Source organism: Osmia bicornis, chromosome 10, assembly GCF_907164935.1.
Source record: "Osmia bicornis bicornis chromosome 10, iOsmBic2.1, whole genome shotgun sequence".
In the NCBI taxonomy this organism is placed as follows: Eukaryota; Metazoa; Arthropoda; class Insecta; order Hymenoptera; family Megachilidae; genus Osmia; species Osmia bicornis.
Genome location: NC_060225.1, coordinates 2,829,782 through 2,850,285, shown reverse-complemented (window position 1 = coordinate 2,850,285; position 20,504 = coordinate 2,829,782). Strand labels below are relative to the sequence as shown.

The 20,504-nt window shown below is 38.0% G+C and overlaps 1 protein-coding gene across 1 annotated transcript; it reads right to left on the bottom strand.

Moving 5' to 3' along the window:
• Positions 1-524: 524 nt before the first annotated feature.
• On the bottom strand, positions 525-20,149 carry LOC114880234 (protein gooseberry-neuro-like). Its single transcript, XM_029196039.2, has 6 exons — positions 19,888-20,149; positions 18,434-18,747; positions 13,690-13,801; positions 2,882-3,078; positions 1,453-1,879; positions 525-841 (listed from the first exon to the last, which is right to left on the bottom strand). The coding sequence occupies exons 1-6, from the start codon at positions 19,937-19,939 to the stop codon at positions 612-614; spliced, it is 1,332 nt and encodes a 443-aa protein (XP_029051872.1). The 5' UTR covers positions 19,940-20,149; the 3' UTR covers positions 525-611.
• Between the last annotated feature and the right edge of the window lie 355 nt (positions 20,150-20,504).

Genomic DNA, 20,504 nt, shown 5'->3' with positions numbered 1-20,504 from the left:
ATTAGAAAAGCATATTGTTATGTCCTTAATTTTGTTTATATGTAGCTTAATTTTGAATTATGATAATTTTTCAAAACATTGCAAATAGGATTTTCACCTTTTTAATACGGATGTGTCAAATAATTTCTTAAATTAATTATTTCTTGTGTTGTTAAAGGTAGAGGATGAAGGATAGGTAATAAAACAAAGGATGTTTAATAAAGTTTAATAAAATATTTTATTTTCACAAATATTTTTTACATCAGTATTAAAAATATATTATATACATCAATTTATTTACAACATATAGGAAATTCAATAGCGACATTCTTTAATGTAAATATAATTTCTTTAATTCATTAATTATTGAGCATTTCGGTTCATTCAATAAATGCAGACGATCAATATATTGTCATTATTTAAAATTTTTAAATACTGAGCGGGTGGTTTAACGAAAATTAAAATATTTTTAATATCGATGAACTTTCTCTTGATTAGATTATCAATAAATATTATTAATAAATATGAGGAGGATTATCTATTGATCGTCTGACTTGATCTTATTATTTTTACAAGACCATAGATTCATCATTGAACCGACTTTTCACTAATGTCCTTTCAATCATCATACGTTAAAATATTCCACCCACGCTTCGATGATAGTTCAACTGAGCGTGTTGGGAATAATCGTAACCCTGATCGTACCATTCCGCCGCCGATGCAGAATTCCCGGTACCAGAAGACGGTGTACCATGACTCGCGTGCGTGGAATGTTGATGACTCGAATGACTCGACGTGTATTCACCCTGGAAGTGATTGAACTGTCCCCAGCCTATCTGTGCTCTGGACCAATCTGCACTTCCTAGATTTTCAAAATTCTCGTGATTAATTTTTCAATTTCCATGAATTTTATAAGTCTGAAATTTCAGAAGTGAGGGTCATCGATGACTTAACACTACCAAACAGATATTATATTCGAATAATTAAAACAAAACATTTAGTAAGAAAACAAATAGAAAAATTTAAATTCGAAAATTAATTATTTCCATTCTTGGTAATTAAAGTAATCAACTCGCGAATGACAGAAATGTTAATTAACCCTTTGAGCAGGTATTTAATTATTTATAGCCTGAAAACGAAACCACAGAAGTATATTTAGTTTACGGTGTATTAAGTTACCGTGCACGTAACATTTTTATGAAGTCCAATTCGAATCCATTAATGCATCATGTAGCATGTTAATTGACGCCTGTACCGTTTAATGGGATATATGCGATAAGAATTAGGCAACTTTCTGATTACCTGACTTGAATGTAATGTATGCAAGAGAAACGTATTTTACAAATGACTATCGAGAGTATTTCTCATAAGTGGACATAGAAGAACTAATTGTAAGATCCAAAGTCATATTAAAAATTCATTTATAGATGAAGAATGAGCCGATTCTTAAAAAATTAATAGACAAAAACCAACCTGCATTATGAGACAACGTGGTAGGTGCACCATGGGCCGCCGGTGGTTGGAGAGTCGGTACTTGACCGATCTGCATCGCGTGTCCTGGTAAGGAGCTCAAATGACCCGAAATCGACACTGCGTGTCCCTGAAGAGCACTACTAATTGTTGCAGGTACTTGAGCTATGGAGGTGGTCGTCGGGATTTGCGTACTGGTACCAGGGATCGGATGAACACCGGCGTTTGGTTGATGCAGCGTCGTTGGCGGAGTGTGATGCAAGGTGGTTGGTACCTGTGGAATTCCAGGTGGCATCTGAGGTACCTGCGGTATTTGACCCAATTCGTGGCTGCTTGCATACTGGCATGGGGTTAACGGCAGACTGGCTACCGAATGCGCTATGCTACCTGCGTGCTTTCGCAACCGTGCCCTGCGATTACTAAACCATACCTGGAACCGGCGGATAGAAAATGTTTAATTAGGTTACCTTAATTAGGGGAATGCGGTGATTCCAAGAGACACGGAGAGGTACCATTATTTTACTAAAGGGAATTACATACTTATATTTTTACAAGGGTGAGGATTTTTTCGGGGGTGGTCCAGGTTTCTTAGCTTTACTAACAGAATTCAGAATTTTTGGAACTTAGGAATTTTGGAATCTTGGAATTTTTGAATTTTTGAGTTCTAGTATCTTGGGATTTTGGAGTCCTGGAGTTCTAGCATCTTGGAATTCTAGAGTATTTTGCAATTGTGGAGTTCTAATATCTTGGAATTCTGGAATTTTTGAGTTCTAGTATCCTAGAATTCTGAAATTCTGGCGTTCCAGCAGCTTGGAATTCTAGAGTTCTAGCATTTTGAAATTGTAGAGTTCTAGTACCTTGGAATTCCGGAATTTTTTAGTTCTAATATCTTGGGAATTTGGAGTCCTGGAGTTCTAGTATCCTGGAATTGTGAAGTTTTAGTATCCTGGAATTCTGAAATTGTGGAGTTCTAACAGCTTGGAATTCTACAGTGCTAGTATTTTGAAATTGTAGAGTTCTAGTATCTCGGAGTTCTGGAATTCTGGAGTTCTAATATCTTGGAATACTGAAATTCTGGAGTTCTAGCATCTTGGGATCCTAGAGTTCTAGTATTTTGAAATAGTGGAATTCTAGTATCTTGGAATTCTGGAATTTTTGAGTTCTAGTATCTTGAGATTTTGGAGTCTTGGAGTTCTAGTATCCTGGCATTCTGAAATTCTGAAGTTCTAACAGCTTGGAATTCTGGAGTTCTAGTATTTTGAAATTGTGAAGTTCTAGTATCTTGGAATTCTGGAGTTCTAGCATCTTGGAATTCTATGATTTTAATATTTTAAAATTGTGGAGTATTAGTATCTTGGAATTCTGAAATTCTGAATTTTTGAACTTGAGAATATTCGAACTTTATAATTTCCCTAGTCTCTCTAGAACTCACTTGAATCCTAGCCTCCGTAAGACCCGTCCTCTGAGCTAATTCTTCCCTAGCATAGACATCGGGGTACTGAGCTCTCTGGAACGCAGTCTCCAATTGTTCCAGTTGTTCTCCAGTGAATGTAGTCCTGCTCCTGCGTTGCTTTCGCTTCAAAGGAATGCCTGGTTCGCTTTCCGTGTCAGACTCGTCGCCACAACGACCTGTAGATCATAAAATCAGTCAGTTAATGTGTTTACTTTGCGGTTCGTCGGCTTCTTTTGAGTCACGATGCAGTTTGCCGGTTAATTAATCTCATTTCCTGACAATGGAATGAATGCACGGCTAATTTGATTAACGTCTCTCTAAACTATTGTTATTTTATGGAGGTACTTAATTGATTGGAACACTTTACGATGGCGCTATTCATGAATACTAATAACGTAGAATAGAGGTATTCATTTTCTGATATTTTCTTCTTACCAAACATTAATAATCGCAGTGATCATTTAGTAATTCTTTTGGAAATTTTCTAAGAAACTTTTTCTTGTAATACAAAACAGATTTGTAAGAGACCATTCACCAGTGTCTTTCCAATCCCTCTTGCAAGGATTTTTTATATCCTCTTCGAGAACAATTATTCTCTCTTCGTGTTCGGTCAAGAATATCGACAGCTCGTGCTCGTCCATTTTCCCTCAATAACAGAGAAAAGACAAGAATAATACAATTCGGAAAATAAGCCAAAAGGATGACCACTGCGATCACTCGAAGCAGACGTTTTTTTGCTAAGTCGACTCTCCTCCATTGTCCCATTTTTGTCCCATTATCGTTCAATCGAGCATCCAAACGAAGTCTATTGTAACCGGCGTATCTTCTAGATGCGCTTTTATCCCGATGCTCAACATTCGATGAAACGAAAGTGGGATCGAAGCATCACGCTCGATTTGATGCCGATCCTTGACGCGTCTCGCGTGCACTTTTCGATGCTCAAGATGTTTGTTATGACAGCAAACTATTATTCGACGTTTACCTTGGACTGTTTGTATACCTGCGGATCTGTTTCGTGATGCGGAATTAAATGGCGCAAAAGCTGAGTCTCCTTTAGTTGTACGATTGTTCGAATTGACGTGAGTATTCAACACGGGGGGCTCTTTGAAAGATTGTTTAGTAGCGGTAAGAGAAATTAGATTGAAATGGAAGGTATCGTAATCGTTTGCTTATTTTTTGGTGAGGTACCAAGTGGAAATTTTAAATTGGAAAATTCAATAGTTGGAAGTTACATTAATATGGATAAGTTTCCGAATAGCCCCACCAAAATTGAGAACACAGGGTCGGTATATAACCTAAATTGACTACTAGAAACCAATTAAAATTGGTTTCAGAGCTGGATGTCATACCGTTTTTGAGATATCGTGGTAAGAAATTTTTGTACAATTTTGGGACTACGTATGCGCTATTCGATACTGCGCATACACACAATCTAACCTAACCTTACCACGCTATCTCGAAAATGGTAAGACATCCAGCTCTGAAACAAACTTTAATCGGTTTCTTGTAGTCAATTTATATTATATAGCGAACTTGAATTCTCAATTTTGGTGAGGCCATTCGGAAACACAGACCATTAATACTATATTAATTTCCTAAGGTATTAATTAAGAATTAAAAATTTGAGAATTGAATGCAATTTGAATAGCTACAGTGAAGCGAATTAAAGTATTGCCAATTTTTCATCTCCGCTTCATTCTAGATTCTCTTTTATCCACTTGATCCTACTAAATCTTCTCAGGGAAAACATTCGCAACTATAAAGGCACCGACATTGTCATCGAGAGAAAAGAAGCCTTTTTCGAGAAGGAAAACGACAGCGGGTGATGTTTTGCCGGTGGACAGTAAAACCTGTTTGAAATCGTTTCTCTGCAATGAACAACACCCTCTTTTCCTGTGGTTTTCACTTTGTCCCGAGAAAGCCGGCAAACGACAGAAGTGTGCAATTTCGCTGTCGAATTCTCAGCGGCGGTCCTTTTGAAGCGCCTCCACTTTCGGCCGGTTCCCGTCACATTTGTCAAAATTTGATCGTTTCTCTTGCAAAATAGCTGGCAGAATTTCAGCATCGGCATTGCAACATATTTTTGCTTAAAAAAGTAAGAGAAATCTGTTCATTGATACTTAACAATATTTTATCGAATAATTAAGTATCCTTTATTAAATCCTTAATTTCTATGTATAGATTTGAAATTTTATTAATTTTAGTAAAATTTATTTACTGGGCTTGTCGACCCCTCTATGATAACTAACCCTTTTCCCAAAATAAAATAAGAAATATAATACAATGTATTTTTCAACCCTCCGATGGCGGTCCACGGAGAGAGCCCCAAGACAGCGAACCATGGAGAGAAAATTAATTCTTTCGTAGCTCGAATACTTTTTGTTAGTATCGAATAGTATCATAGTTTATTATGTAAGGACTCGTTATATTATATTTTCTACTTTTTCGGAAAAAGCGTCAATTATTATCCAAGGATGAATAACCCACGATTTGCTTTTCGAATGATTATAGTAGCTGGAACAGAGGACGTTCGTGAAATATCGACGAACATTTTTCGGTCTGTCCGAGTGGGTCCGCGGTGTCCGCCACGAGGTGACAGGAATTTAAACCGACTGTCCGTCGGCTTTATTGTAAATGCAACTTGTCTCCGAAGCATTCTTCCATTCTTCCGTTTGTCATAGGAGAAACGCGGACGGGTCGGCAAAGGTGCCGCCAAAGGGATCGTCGAGGATTCACTGTCGTTCGTGTCTACTGCGGGAAATTTTACTCGTTAAACCTACCGAACGGTAGGCCCGACTTCTCTTTCAAGGACCATTTTTTTTTTTTTTCAAAATCGCTCGCATTACAAAATTTTACATGCTACGTTACGGGCTTTGACCTCGTCCTTGTATCCAGGAGTGCAAACACACCTGAAGGTAATACAACTTTTATAAATATTCTTTAAAAAATAATTCAATTTAAAACACTTTCCAGCAGAGATGACAATAGCGAAAGGGTTAACTGGATAATTGTTGAAATTTCTATCCTCTCAGGTCTCTCAGAATGAAAAGGAGATATCTTCTATCCTTATTTAACCAATCATCCACGTTCTGTTTCAGATGCACGTGGGCGAGTAGAAAGAAGGAAGGGCAACTGCTTGTAAAGAGCAGGGCTAGAAATCGGGTGTGATCGTTTAACTGCTCCCCCCATATGTTGAAGATATAATGAGAGGCTGAAGAAGGCGGGCACTCGATGAAATGCTTTATAGATTACCTTCTCGTTCACGCCATTGTTTCGAGCCGCGTTACTAGCCTGTTAGCGTGTCGATCCTTTTCAAGGAATCGTATAAAGTATTATTGGAGCTCATTGCTCTTTGTCGTAATACTTTATTATCCATTGAATCAAATTATTTATGTGGTGGATAGGCAACTTCTCGCTAAAAATTATTTCAAAATTTATCACAGAATACAAAGATAGTAGAAAAATAATAAATCAAATTTAAAAAAATAAAAAATTGCGAGGAAGAAAAGTAATTTATTATTAGAAAATATTATTTTTTATATAGAAATTATTTCAAAATTATTACAAAGGACCTTTTGCACTCGAAAAAAAAATTCAGGAAGCGAAAGAGCAATTTTGGATCCAAAGAAGTGGCCTCGGTTAGAAAATAAAATTTCAAATCACCAATGAAGCGATTCTTAGGAGTATATACCACGTGCACGTGACAAGCACTTAGTGTTCGGTCCAAGATATCCCCATGGGTACCTTAACCACGTAACTTCAATGCTAGAGCCTCGTTCATATGTAAACGTACAGGACTTTGCTCAGCGGGGATGCTGACCAGCACATTTCAGGATGACGTTGCTTCGAAAGAGATATTTGCTCTCGACTCCGCGGTCCTTCTCTAATTGATTACACGCATCTTTTCACGCGTTCTATTCAGTCGATCGCCTCTCTTTTCATCTCCGAGAGGCCGATATTGATTGTGCCTATCAACGAGCAAACCCTGGCCGACAGCCAGAGTGAAGCCTCGTGTGAAGCGGGTAATTCACCGGCCGGGGCATTTGTCCTGTGTCAACGAACGTCGTACATCAGCTTCCGATTATATCATGTAAATCGTTCATTCTTACTCACTGGTTGTTTGGTTTAACCATTTCACTCCCAAGCAGCGCGATCGCGGTGTTTAAATTTTGTGTCGAAAAGACCCGGTACATCTAAACGCTATGGACAACTGACAGTGCACTCGCAGTTGGTCGAAATGACGCGCTCAACTTTTCTGACGCATGTACTAATACATTGCATCGCTGTTATTTTTAATGTAAATAATACAAGTAATACATTTTGTTTTTCATTGTTATATTTTCGGATAAGTTTCCGAATGGACCCACCAAAATTGAGAACTCAGGTTCGGTATATAACCTAAAATGACTACCAGAAACCGATTAAAATTGGTTTCAGAGCTGGATGTCTTACCGTTTTTGAGATATCGTGGTAAGAAATTTTTGTACAATTTTGAGATTACGTATGCGCTATTTGATACTGAGCATACACAGAACCTAACCTAACCTAACCTTACCACGATATCTCGAAAACGGTAAGACATCCAGCTCTAAAACCAACTTTAATTGGTTTCTTGTAGTCACTTTAGGTTATATACCTAACCTGAGTTCTCAATTTTGGTTTCCATTCGGAAACAGCCACATTTTCAATAATTTTTATTGAAAAAGTTCAAAAATAATATAAACTAATAGTACATATATATGGCAAGTTACAAATTAAAAATATTTTTAATTAAAATATATAATATGTAACATAATATAATATATTTTTATTTTTAAAATTTTTTATTTTTTTTTTGCATTTATGCAATAAAACGTCCGATCACTGTACCAACTGCATTAAGTTTGTCGACGTGAAAACAAGCGTGATCCCGTTACTTGGCACTAACAAACATAAATTAAGACAAACGCTATCACGCTGATTTACATTTTTCGATAATGTTTTTTCAATTATCCCTGGGACTCAAACGGTTAAGGAAGTATTAATATTGAGCTTAATTTACATTAGTGGAGCAAGGTATGGTATTATTACCCCTTGATAGATTAACCATAATTTTAATAAAAAGATACTCTACTAATTTAACTCTTAGACGGCGGACCATGGAGAAAACTCCAATTTTAATTTAATATTGTATTTCATACGATTTTTGTTTCCTAAATTTTACACTGCTCCTTTAAAAATTAGATTAATGCTTTTGTATGCGTTTTGGAAATTTGGGTCACGACTGAGCCAGACTGCGCTATTTATTGCATCATTCATAAGCGAGTGGCACTCGAGTTCTTATGGGACTCTTGAGGAATTTTCTGAACTACCCAGTTGAAAACACCCGTAATTAACTGCTTGGAATAATAAATAATAAAAACAGCGAAATTGCAGAAATTTTGAGTGGTTGCAACATGGTAGTTATAATGCGTACGGGTACCAGATAGCTAGAACCGCATTTCCTCTTCTGGAGGGAGCGTTGACAGGAAAATAAAACGCGCTCTCGGATGTCAACCGCTTCGCGGCTCATTGTTGGCATTTTCAAGACATTTGTTACCATTTAGGGGACCTCACACACGCTCTAAGACCCCCTAGGACCGCTGGAGAAGAGAAAGGTGGGACAGGGAGGGCCTGGCTAGATTTATAACCTACGAAGGTGCGGCACCTTTTCCACCATTCAGACCGCGATTCGACACGCGGAAAGCAAAAAGGGAGTCTCAGGAAAGCGACGGATTCTCCCTGCGACACAGCGGATGCATACAGGAACTAGTTGTTTGTGTACACGCGATATATTCCCCCCTACCCTATTTTCAAGGGATTCATGTTCAAATCCTCCATCATGATTTTCCCACTCGCTGCTTTCATTTTTATTTTATTCTTTGCAGATAATCTGGATCATCGATGATAGAAGAGAAATTAAATTTTTTTTGGAAAACTTCAATTTTTCATTAAATAAATAATAGGAATTTTCAACAAATAATTTAAATAATGTTATAGGTAATCCTTCTTAGATATGCTGGGTCATTAATGGCATAAGAGAAATTTAAACCTAAAATAGTAAATTTTCTTTCTATTAAATTTCAAACGGTCGATATTTTCATAGTGATAAATAAATATTGGTAACAGTTATTTTTCCCATAAACTGAAACGAATCGAAGGAAGTTAACGCGTAGCTCCCAAAAATGATCCAGGAAGCGTGAACGACATAAGGTCGTCGTAATTTATCTTGCTGTCAGCGTCGTTGCGGAGGAAAGAAAGCGGAGGACAAGCTGGGACAAGACTGTCAACAGGAAGGAGAATTTCTGCCGGTGTTGGCCAGTTGACCGACCACTATAATGCACTTCTTAAGTACAAATCAGGGCACGTAGGTACTCTTCGGAATTGTAAAGGAGTCACCGCCCAAGGATCATTAACCGCGAGCTTGGTGGTCTCTCCACGCTGAAAATCGCACGGGAGAATTTTAAGCTTCGATCTGTGAGGATTATGCTGAACCATTTTCATCTTCGAGAAGTAAACGAATATTTTTAATGTCTCTTCAAAGGATAATTTATCGATATTGAGGGAATTCTTTGAATTGTAATACAGCTGCCATTCGATTTTTATAACATACTTCTCTTAGAAAATTACCATTGTAATTACTCCAGCATTTTTAGAAAAATTAATTTAACATTAATCTCATGATTTTTAGAAACATAAATATGGTAACTGTGCAGTCATTGGCCCCTATATAATGATTGATCCTTTTCCTAAAAAAGTAAGAAACATAATCATACGTTTCTTGATCTTTGGACGGCGGACCATAGAGAGAGCCACAATTTCAATTAAATTTTGTATTTCATATTACTTCCTTTTCTTTAAAAATTATCCATTTAACTTTAGCACAACACATTTTCTACTTTTTTTACGAATAGGGTCAATTATTATATAGAGATTGATAATTGTATACGTTACTCTATTCGCTTTTTTCCGTTTTAATAGAATCAGAATTTTGCATCTTCCCCATTACTCGATGGTCCTCGTGAGGTACCGTTCATAGATTACAATCGGATGCGAACCATTACATGGTTCACCCAGTATATTCTCAATCTCAAAGGGATTATATGCTCGCGTGACAAGGTCTGCGGCAGCTTGCAGCGTAACATATTAGATGCACGGCTTGATATCAGCCTGGACAGGCTGCTCTTCTTCTTTGACATCGTTTCTTTTCAACTTCTGACACACTCTCTTCTTTATTTGCTATTTTCTCTTTTAATTCTGGTGTTTCGTTGCGCCTTGATCGAGAAGGATTATCATAGCTGACATTTCAAATTTTTCATTTATTGAAAAATTAATCACTTTGGATCGAAGAATGCTACTTTTAAATTAGAAAAATCCTGTTAAGCTATCAATGACCACGTAAACAAATAAAATGATTTTTACAAACAGTATACTATCGTGCGAGGTGAAGAAACAAAAAAGAGTTGAAGGGTTAAATCAATGTCGATGATTCTCAGCATGCACGTCGATCGTCGATACAATCAATAAGCTCGATTGTGAATCACTTAGCGGCGTTGTTCATCGGGTCTGGCCAGGCAGCGATTATGTAGGAGGTCGAAGGTGGTGTAAAGGATCAGAATATGGATATACATATAACACACGCGGCGAGGAATGAGAGGGGTGGGCAGGACCCATTAGGCTAATCCCTCGTCGGCGGCCTCGGCCAAAGGAACGGAATGAGAAGGAATGAGAAAGCCACAGGCTACGTGTCATTCCTGCTCGCCTGCCGACACCTATACTCGACCGACACCTTCGTGATCATGCTACGAGTATATCCGCTCAGAGGTGCTCCCTATCACGACTACCCTTTGCTATTTTCTAAATACTCTTAGAAATACGTCCGGTCTTATAATATAATAGAATTTCAAGAATCAAGCTTCAAATTGATGTATTATAAGTGCCATTTTCTGATACTTTTATGTCATAAAATCATCTTAGACTTTTTAGTTGATATAGTATTACATTGTTCGTTGCAATCCATGATCAGGAATCTTATATTAGGAATATTAATGGGGCGTTTATATAGCGATTTTTATTAGTGTTTTAGCTTTAATTTGATATATTACAAGTGCCATTTTGTGGTACTTTTATGTCATGAAATCATCTTAAACTTTTTAGTTGATATAGTATAACATTGTTCGTTGCAATCCATGATCAGGAATCTTATATTAGGAATATTAATGGGGCGTTTATATAGCGATTTTTATTAGTGTTTTAGCTTTAATTTGATATATTACAAGTGCCATTTTGTGGTACTTTTATGTCATGAAATCGTCTTAGACTTTTCACGTTTCGAAATTGGACTACTTGCTTTGTCCGTTATGATCCACAATCCTTGCTCTTGTATTAAGAATATTAATGAAACGTTAATGTGGTCATTTTCAGTATGCTTTGAGCTTTAATTTAATATATTGTATTATAAGTGGTATTTTGCAATACTTTTATGTCATCAAATTGTGTTTGATTTTTCGTATTTCTAAAATTTCTCTTCAACTGATATTAAAAAAAAAAAGAGTTATCATTGCATATTACATCAGTATATCACAATTCGTCCTGTTTCGTACGTGTGTAAAGGTTCGCAAGCATAATTGAACACAATCATCGTTCAACATCTTCGCGATAATTACAAGGATCCCTTTACGAGCATGTGCAAGGAAGCAAAAAAAAATTGTTTGATGGATTAAGTTTTAATTAAAAGGTATTAACCATTAACGACGGTCATTTACAGGGCTGATGAATGCTTGAGCAAAGGCTGCACGATGGATATCTTTAATTGAAGGTTTCAGTTTTAAAGTGTTCCGCAATATTTCTCGGGACGATCTAAGATCGGTGCTCGATGGATTTACACCTTTGTCGTACTTTGCATTCGATTAATATTCATTTATCGATATGCTTGCTTAATATACTTTCAACGTTAATTAGAAAAACTTGTATATTTTATATTCGTGTCATTAAGATTACATTTGTTGATTATCTTAAGTGTTTCATCTACTCAATGTTATCTGCATTTATATTCATTTTATATTCATTTATCAAAACCTTGAATTAAGGTAATTTGCAATGAAAACTTTGCAACCCATTTGAAATATTTTTTATTTAGGAGGAAGACTTCATAACCTTTCATTATAAATATTCCAATTATTTTCATAAATGTATAGTTTTTTATTTTTCATTTAGAATTAATACAAATTCCAAAGATTCTCTAATTTCTAGTCTACTTTTATTTAAAAATCTTTTTTCCTGAGATAGAAAAGTAAATACTTGGAGGATTTCGCTTCTTTAGTTATCTCAAAAATTTCCAAAGTCCCAGAAGGTAGAAATGAAAAACTATTGAAGATAGATAATTCATTGACAGAATAAGGTGTGACGTTGTAATGGGGTTCCATGAATGAGAACCACTGTGGACGTGTGGCAGGCGGTCCGTTTGATCTCCGCGGGACCCTCATAGGGCCCCACGGTCCCTTTGCCTCTTTCCTCACATTCTCCAACATCCACGATCGAAGGATATACCCGTGTCCTTTTCTTTCATCCCTCCATTACCCTAAAGCTCTCTCTCTCTCTCTTTCATTCTCTCTAAAAATAAACCCACGTATCTGCTCGTCTCTTTCCCTCCAACATCTCTCATCTTTCTTTTCACCTGAGGTTCCTTCCCGTTTCCTCCCTCGCTCTCGCAGACTATTTTTATTTATGAGGCCCCCCATCCCTCCCTCCATCGAATTCTCTTCGTCTCGCGGCAGCGTGCCTGACGGTCTGACTTTTAAGTCTTCGGAACACCTGTACCGCTAATTCCTCCTTGTCTACCTGTATCACTCACGAAAACAAATTCCCGCCTCGTGTCAACGAGCAGTGACTCGTCTACTTCGATCCATACCGTTTATTTATACCTTTTGGAATTCTGTCGGATCAACGACACCATTGCCATGGAATAGAGGTATTATTTATACTTTTGCAAATGCTTAACAGTAAGTTATAAAAATCAGCGATGCCTCCATCAAAGTATCCAACATTTTTGCAATACCAAAGTGTTCCCTGGGGAGGAAGTCAGAGGGGAAATAAAAAAAAGGAGAATAAAGAGGAGGAAGAAGAAGAAGAAGAAGAGGGATAATGCGTGGCCCGTAAGATATTGACACTCCTGTAATCCGTTTGTCGGACGTGTGGGCAACCTGGCTAATCCTGCTCACGCCCACCGAAGATTAAATCCTGAAGGCTTCCCGGCTCATTCGGACTAACTTGGCCTAACCGACGACGTAGGACCCGACTTTAAAGTCCCGTACACATGCACGGATACGTCAAACTTCGTTCGTAGATACAGCAGGTTAAAAGCTCTTGATGCCCTCCGACGATGGATCGGTCAGTTTCTTGTTTTACTTTCATCTTTCCTTCGTGATATCGCCTTCTCTTTTCTATCTTATTTCCCTCTTTTAACTCTCATCTTTGCTTTATCCTTCAAAGGATGAATAATTAACACCTTATCGATGGATCGGGAGGAATACTGTCCTCTGGTATGAACGACGCGATGTTTTTATTCAATTTAATGTTAATATATTTGCAAATTAATTGCAAGTTATTTCAGCACTCGTCGTACTTTTGAAACATTTCACTTTTTTTTAAAATTGGAAACACTTTTTTAGAAGTAGTGGGATTTTTAATTTCATAGGGTTAATGTCATTTCCTTGATCTACACATCGAGTTATTGACTTTTTATTATAAAATGTATAATAATTACTCACCACCCCCTAATATTCCATCGATGGTGTAATCTTTTTTCCCATCATCCCCAGGTCGTCCACCACGAAGTAGTCTACTGATGGAGCTAACACTTGGAGGATCTGTGAAACCTTCCTATGCAAACAGAAATATCCCATCAATATCATTTATTCAACAAAAATTCTCTAAATTCCGCACACGTGTCTTTGTACACCATTCGGCTGTGTTTCCGAATGGCCCCACCAAAATTGAGAACTCAGGTTCGGTATATAACTTAAATTGACTACAAGAAACCGATTAAAGTTGGTTTTAGAGCTGGATGTCTTACCGTTTTCGAGATATCGTGGTAAGGTAAGGTTAGGTTAGGTTAGGTTAGGTTCTGTGTATGCGCAGTATCGAATAGCATATGCGCAGTATTGAATAGCGTATACGTAGTCCCAAAATTGTACACAAATTTCTATCAATTTTAATCGGTTTCTGGTATTCAATTTAGGTTATATGATACTGAACCTGAGTTCTCAATTTTGGTGGAGCTATTCGGAAACTATACAAAATTGTACAAAATTGTACCACGATATCTCAAAAACGATAAGACATCCAGCTCTGAATCCAATTTTAATCGGTTTCTGGTAATCAATTTAAGTTATATACCGAACCTGAGTTCTCAATTTTGGTGGGGCCATTCGGAAACTTATCCCGCCATTCAAGTGTAAAGGGTTATTATTCGTGCACTGCTGAAACTATTCATTTATCCATTATTCTTTTTTTTTGTATATGGTGAATCCTTTCGGTCTATCACTGTTCAGAACCGTCCAACCGCGGCGTTGAATAACTCAAGCGTAGTAAATAGTTGCGTGTAACGGTGCTAGGCGAGCAATGTGCAATAACGTTGAATCTCGTCGGCGCAAAATGTATATTTTACTTTGAAAATGATCGCGCGAAATTGTAGTGCAGTAGGCTGCATTTGCAAATCGCAAATGCCAGGCAAAGTGCAAGCCATGCCGCGCCGGCAGCGAACTTCCTCAGCATTGTCTTTCCCTCGATTATTATCAATCGAACGGGATTTACAAATTAACATTTTATTGTATTCGATACGTCCATTCTAAATTTTTAGACTTTAATATCTTTGAGTTATAACAAGATAAATATTGGTTTGAAAATTGTACGAAGTAATATTGTTCCAATGATCGCAACAGCCAATTTCCAGAGTGTCAATTGAAAATCATCTACATTCATAAGAGCAACGTTTTACAGCCCATAAACGCGAATAAACTCATTGCAAAGGCGGTTCAATTAAGGGGTTAGGCCACTCTAGAGCAAGAAGAAATAGGTATATTTTGAGAATTGTTTTTTTTAAATGATGGAATAAATTCAAATTCTGTAAGCTAACTTTTATTTTACAACTAATAAACTTTAAAAATAAATTTTTGTATAATGATTTAAATCAAAATATGGGCTCTGCAGCATTTCTTCGATGACGCCTCTTTTTTGTAGGGTTAAACGGCCGGATCAGCAGCTCTTGCAATTTTTAGGATAAAAAGCCAAAATATTTTCGATTATATATGAGAACAGCTACCGAACTACGTACGATTTTTTTGATATATTGATTTTTGCAAAAACGGTGTACTTTTTAAGAGAAAATGTAAAATTTCAAGAAAAAATCGCCAGAAAATTATTTATAACAAAAGAACTATGCAATGCAATGAAAAAATTCTACATAGTTCGGTAGAGAATTTAGTTTTCAATATACTGTGAAATTTTCAAATCGATTGTCCAGCCAGTTTGAAAAATGCGGTTTCGAGAAAAATGAGTTTAAAGTCTACAGTAATATTTGCAGCAGACCGGGAGGGGCTGCGTCAGAATTCAAAATTCGAGTACTTAGAGATTTTTCCCACTCACAATCTTTTGCCATATCATTTTAAAGACATTAAAGCACCTTTTAAGCAAAAAAAAATGTCAATTTTTTCAAAATTCTAGAGTGGCCTAACCCCTTAACACAAGCACGATTCAACAATCTGCATAGATCATTGGTAACGGGAAGAGAAATTCCTTCGCGAGTCTATCGTGATCGATGGTACCACACCCAGCGGCTGAAAATCTGTGAAAATCTGCATCCAGGCCATACCGATTCTTGTCGATCTTCTTCATCTGATCGATGGATCCCTGATCGCGATAACGTGCACGCGTCGAAGCGAAGAAATCGAACGAAGACAGAGAAAGGGGGGCTAGAGTGTCCTAGGGCTAAGGTGAAGGAACGGTGTCCACGGGTTTTCAGGGTGCAACAGAGAGGTTAGGTGAAAAAAAAGGGGGTCGTCGATGGTTATCTCGTGGATCGGCGATCTCAGAAACAATAACGATCCTTGGTGCCGTTGGTGGCGGTCGAGGCTTTAGGTTCGAGGCGTTGACAGCAGCTTGGCGAGACAGAGACCCGTTCGCGGTTGAACGGCTGCGGAAGAAAGACGGATATCGCCCGAGGTCTTGGAGGGCCAGGAACGCCTCCTTCCAGCATTAAATGCCGTATTAATGCCGGCCACGACCGCCTGCTTCCACGACTCCAACGGCGTACGCGTCCTCTTCTTCTTCCTTCCCTTCTCCTTTCTCACCCTTCGATTCTCCTCTTTGTCTTCTCTTACTTTGCTCCACGATCTTCTTCCAACTTCACAGGATTTATCTCTCTATCGAGAATCCTTCTGGGTATACACCACGTGGTCCTCTGCTTTATTGGGATCTTTGTTTGAGAACCTCCTGGTGATCTTATCGGTTTGCTCTTCGTGTTCCTCGCGAGAAGAGGCTGCTACCGAGTATCTCCATCGAAGCTTTCGAAAGGAGCGGATTTAGATCTAGATTTAGGCGAGTTGGACTGTTTAGGGTGATGATGAAGAAGGATGATGAGGAATTTTCGGGGTTGGAAGTAGGTTGAGTGGTACTGTTAACATTTTGCTGGACTCATCATTTGTATAGGGTAGCTGTTATTACTTGCAGTTTGGTAATTAGTAGTTTTGTTATGCTTACGAAGAGGGTGTACAAATAAATCACTTTGGGATCGCCTTAACTCTTTGAAGCCTTCTGGTACATGCAGTGGGTCGCAAAAGTATTTGCACACCGTTTAAAACAGAATACCTCATTTAAAATTGGACCAAATGACTTGAGGTTTCTCGAGAAGCTATACAAATTAATTTACTAAGGTATGTGCTTTCGTTATTTTAAAAAATTACAGTTTGTCGAAATTGGGAAAAAAATAGTGAAAGGCAATTTTTTAACTTTTTTATCTGGGCCTGTAATGAAAATTTAAAATATGACATTTGTAAATTTAAGTATGTTATGTGTATGCTGAAAATTTCATCGAGATCGGCCAATGCACTTAGAACATAAATACATAGTCACGTTCTTACAATTAGATGAAAAGTCGCGATTTTCGGGAATTTTAATTACTTGTAACTTCTAAGGGCATTGACCGATCTTGATGAAATTTTCAGCATACACAACTTATTTGAATCCACGAAAGATATATTTTAAATTTTCGTTATAGGCTCACATAAAAAGTTGAAAAATTACCCTTCGCTATTTTTTTTCACGATTTCATCAAATTGTAATTTTTTAAAACGACAAAAGCACATATCTTAGTAAATTAATTTGTATAGCTTCTCGAGAAACCTCAAGTCATTTGGTCCAATTTTAAATTAGACACTGTGTTAAACGGTGTGCGAATACTTTTGCGGCCCACTGTATGTGTACTGATCTTCCAAAAGCTGATTTCACTTTGCAATTATTTTATCAGAAAAGACTGTTGGGACCATAACCCTCCTTCGTTTTCACCTCAATTTTATAAAAAAAAAAACCTAGTCAGACCTGACGTTATAGTGAAAATCTATAAAAGTTCCGAAAAACATTGGTCTTCAAAGGGTTAATTCCTTTCTATTATCACGTTAGCCTCCTTTTCATCGAGGCACCGTCGCGTCGGGGCAAATGATGATCCTCGACCAGGAACTCGTTGTTCGCGACGGTGTTTACGATTTTTCAAGGTGTCGAGATAAAGGCCGTATACACGGAAGAGGTTATTCCTGGAAAAGTCGTTTTGCATACTCGAAAATCGCGGCACGAACGAGGGAGCGTTACGCCAATGAGGCGTGGGTGTAGGCGGCGGCCAGTAACGTATTAAAGGACACGCGAGTCGCCTCGGGGTGCTCACGTACACCCTTTGCCCACCTCGTGCACGCCTCGTGCACAAGATTAAAAAGACCCGCTAGCTCGCGATCTGTCCAGAGATAGGAGAACCCCGAAGGAAACACGTCCACCCCCGATCAAGAGGTCGAACCGCGATACCAACGTTTTCCATCATGGAAAACTGGACCCCATAAAATTGATACTTTCATCGAAACCTCCTTGAAATTTTATGCCTGTACACAACCATCATTAACGATCATTCCTTAAAGGAAGATAAATGTGCTTTATGTGGAATGCGAAGGCTGGAGTGTTCATTAGCTTATGGATTAATTAACATTTACCGAAGTTGATTGATTAATGAAACGATTGTTATGATGGAAAGGTGATTGATAATGATGATTATTAATCTTTCATGATTTCCATTGATTTTATTATCGTGATAGTATTGAGGATGCAAATGATTCTTCATGATGATTGTGTTATAACGTAGTGGTATTATATTTTGTTTAGCGACGAAATTAACCCTTGTCCACCTTCTCGATCAATTTAACCCCAAAGGATCATTATAAAGAATTCGTAATTAAAATATTATTTCTTTCTTACCTTCACTAATTTCTCCCTGATCTCCCAGGAGAAGATCCCAGGATTATCTCTCTTCATCTCTTCGATCCTGGTCTCGATTTCCGGTGTAGCCACCCTCGGTTTGCTACCACCAATCACCCCAGGCCTTATAGATCCGGTCTCCTGATAACGATTCAGAATTTTCGACACGCAGCCATGAGAAACTCGAAGTTGTCGCGAGATAACGCAAGGACGGACTCCTGCTGCTGCCATTTCGACGATTTTCAATCGGATGTGATTCGGAAGGGGCCGACCATTGATGAAGACGCCTCCCAGTTGATTCATGCGTCCCTGGCCTGTTGGATACGTTTCACCGCTGTTTATTTCCACCGAGATATCTCAATCGATGAAATGTTTCAGAAATTTATTGGCACGATTTCGTGCACTTCGAAGAAGGATATTTAATAGCTTGTGATTTGAATAGAAAATAGAGTGGTTAGTGACTATCGCCTAAGGATCATTGATAATTGCTGCCAATTACTTGTAATATTAATTTGCAAGGCAATTATTAGTATATTTTTTATAAAGGGTTTATTTACAATTTAAATCTAATCTAACTTATCTTACAATTCAACCCTTACCTAACTAATCTATCAAAATTTTACTTTAGGCTTTGAAATTCCAATTCGAAGACGCATACGTGAGATCAGATAACGTACGTAATGAAAAACATAGCTAACAACCGTAAGATCGAAGAAGTTATGCACTCCTCATGGGAGAAGTTCGACTACTTTCGTAGCCGTTCTCAGGTAAGGTTGTAATTAGCGTGATTGCATCGTCGGAAGCACACGATTACGATAATCATCTCGACAAGAAAATCCAGCGAAAGAGCAGTCGAATACGAGCATCCCGTGTCACGGGATGAAAGTTTATGGCTTGTGTAAGAACGTTGCGTAATTAATGGGCTTTTCAACGATCGACACGAACTTCGGTAAGTATTTATATTCACATGAGTTTAATGATGGAACGATATTAGATGAATCTTAAGAAACGCGGGAATTTTTCTATGAAATTATTCGTATTATGATTATATGTAGGTGTATAGTGCTTAGTTGTGACTAATTTTAATTTCGAAATGGGAATTATCAAATGATGTTATTTTCATTTTAAGAAGGCACTGTTTTATGAAAAAATTAATTTGTGAAATCTTTAACTTTTAACCGGCAGATTACTATAAATTTAATTTGACACTATTCCCTTGAAAATTAATTCAAAATGGAAAAATTAGTTTGTGAAATCTTTAACTCTTAACCGGCGGATTACTATAAATTTAATTTTACACCATTTCCTTAAAAAATTAATTTAAATTATTTTCAACTCAACGATCGTCCATCCAAGGTTGAAAACTTAAAATAAAAAATTCCATATCCATCTAACGTAAAACACTGTCTTTCAGGGCAACGCATCCTGCCACCGTCGAAATGAAAAGCACCAACCTTGAAACGGATATCCACCAAAAATCGGTCTCATCCCGCTAGTGACATCCATCTTTGTTCACCCCTTCACTATTCCCGGAGAAACGTTCCAGAAGGCACCACAACTAGTTGTTTTCACAAAACACGAGTGCCGGTCGCAGAAGCACGCCGGCACGGATGACCCGAGGCAAAAGGACTGCTTGGACCAAACAGAGGCGGAGGTGGAGAGACCGGGTACATCCGTCTGTCTCGATGGGGGTAGGGCACGCGCGCCGATATGAACAGGAATGAAACAGTCTGAGAAGAAAGAAACGAAAAAAAACAAACAAACAAAAAAACAGAAAAAAGAAGAAAACCGACAGGAAAAACTGGCTGGTCGCGAAACAGGATGCAATAGGATAAAAGGAACAAGCAAGCAGTTCGCGTGGCTTTCGACGCGAGGGGTACCCCGGCAATAACGTGTCCGTTGGGCCACCGGCCCCCTCGTGTCCCTCCAACCGAGTTAGTCAGCAATGGGTGGCTCTCTCTTTCTCGCTTTGACACGACCAGGGGGACTGTTGGGACCTGGGGTCTACTCGCTGAAGGACCCTGTCTCTGGCTACGCCCTTGTCGGTTGGTTGGCAAAGCGGCACTTTCCA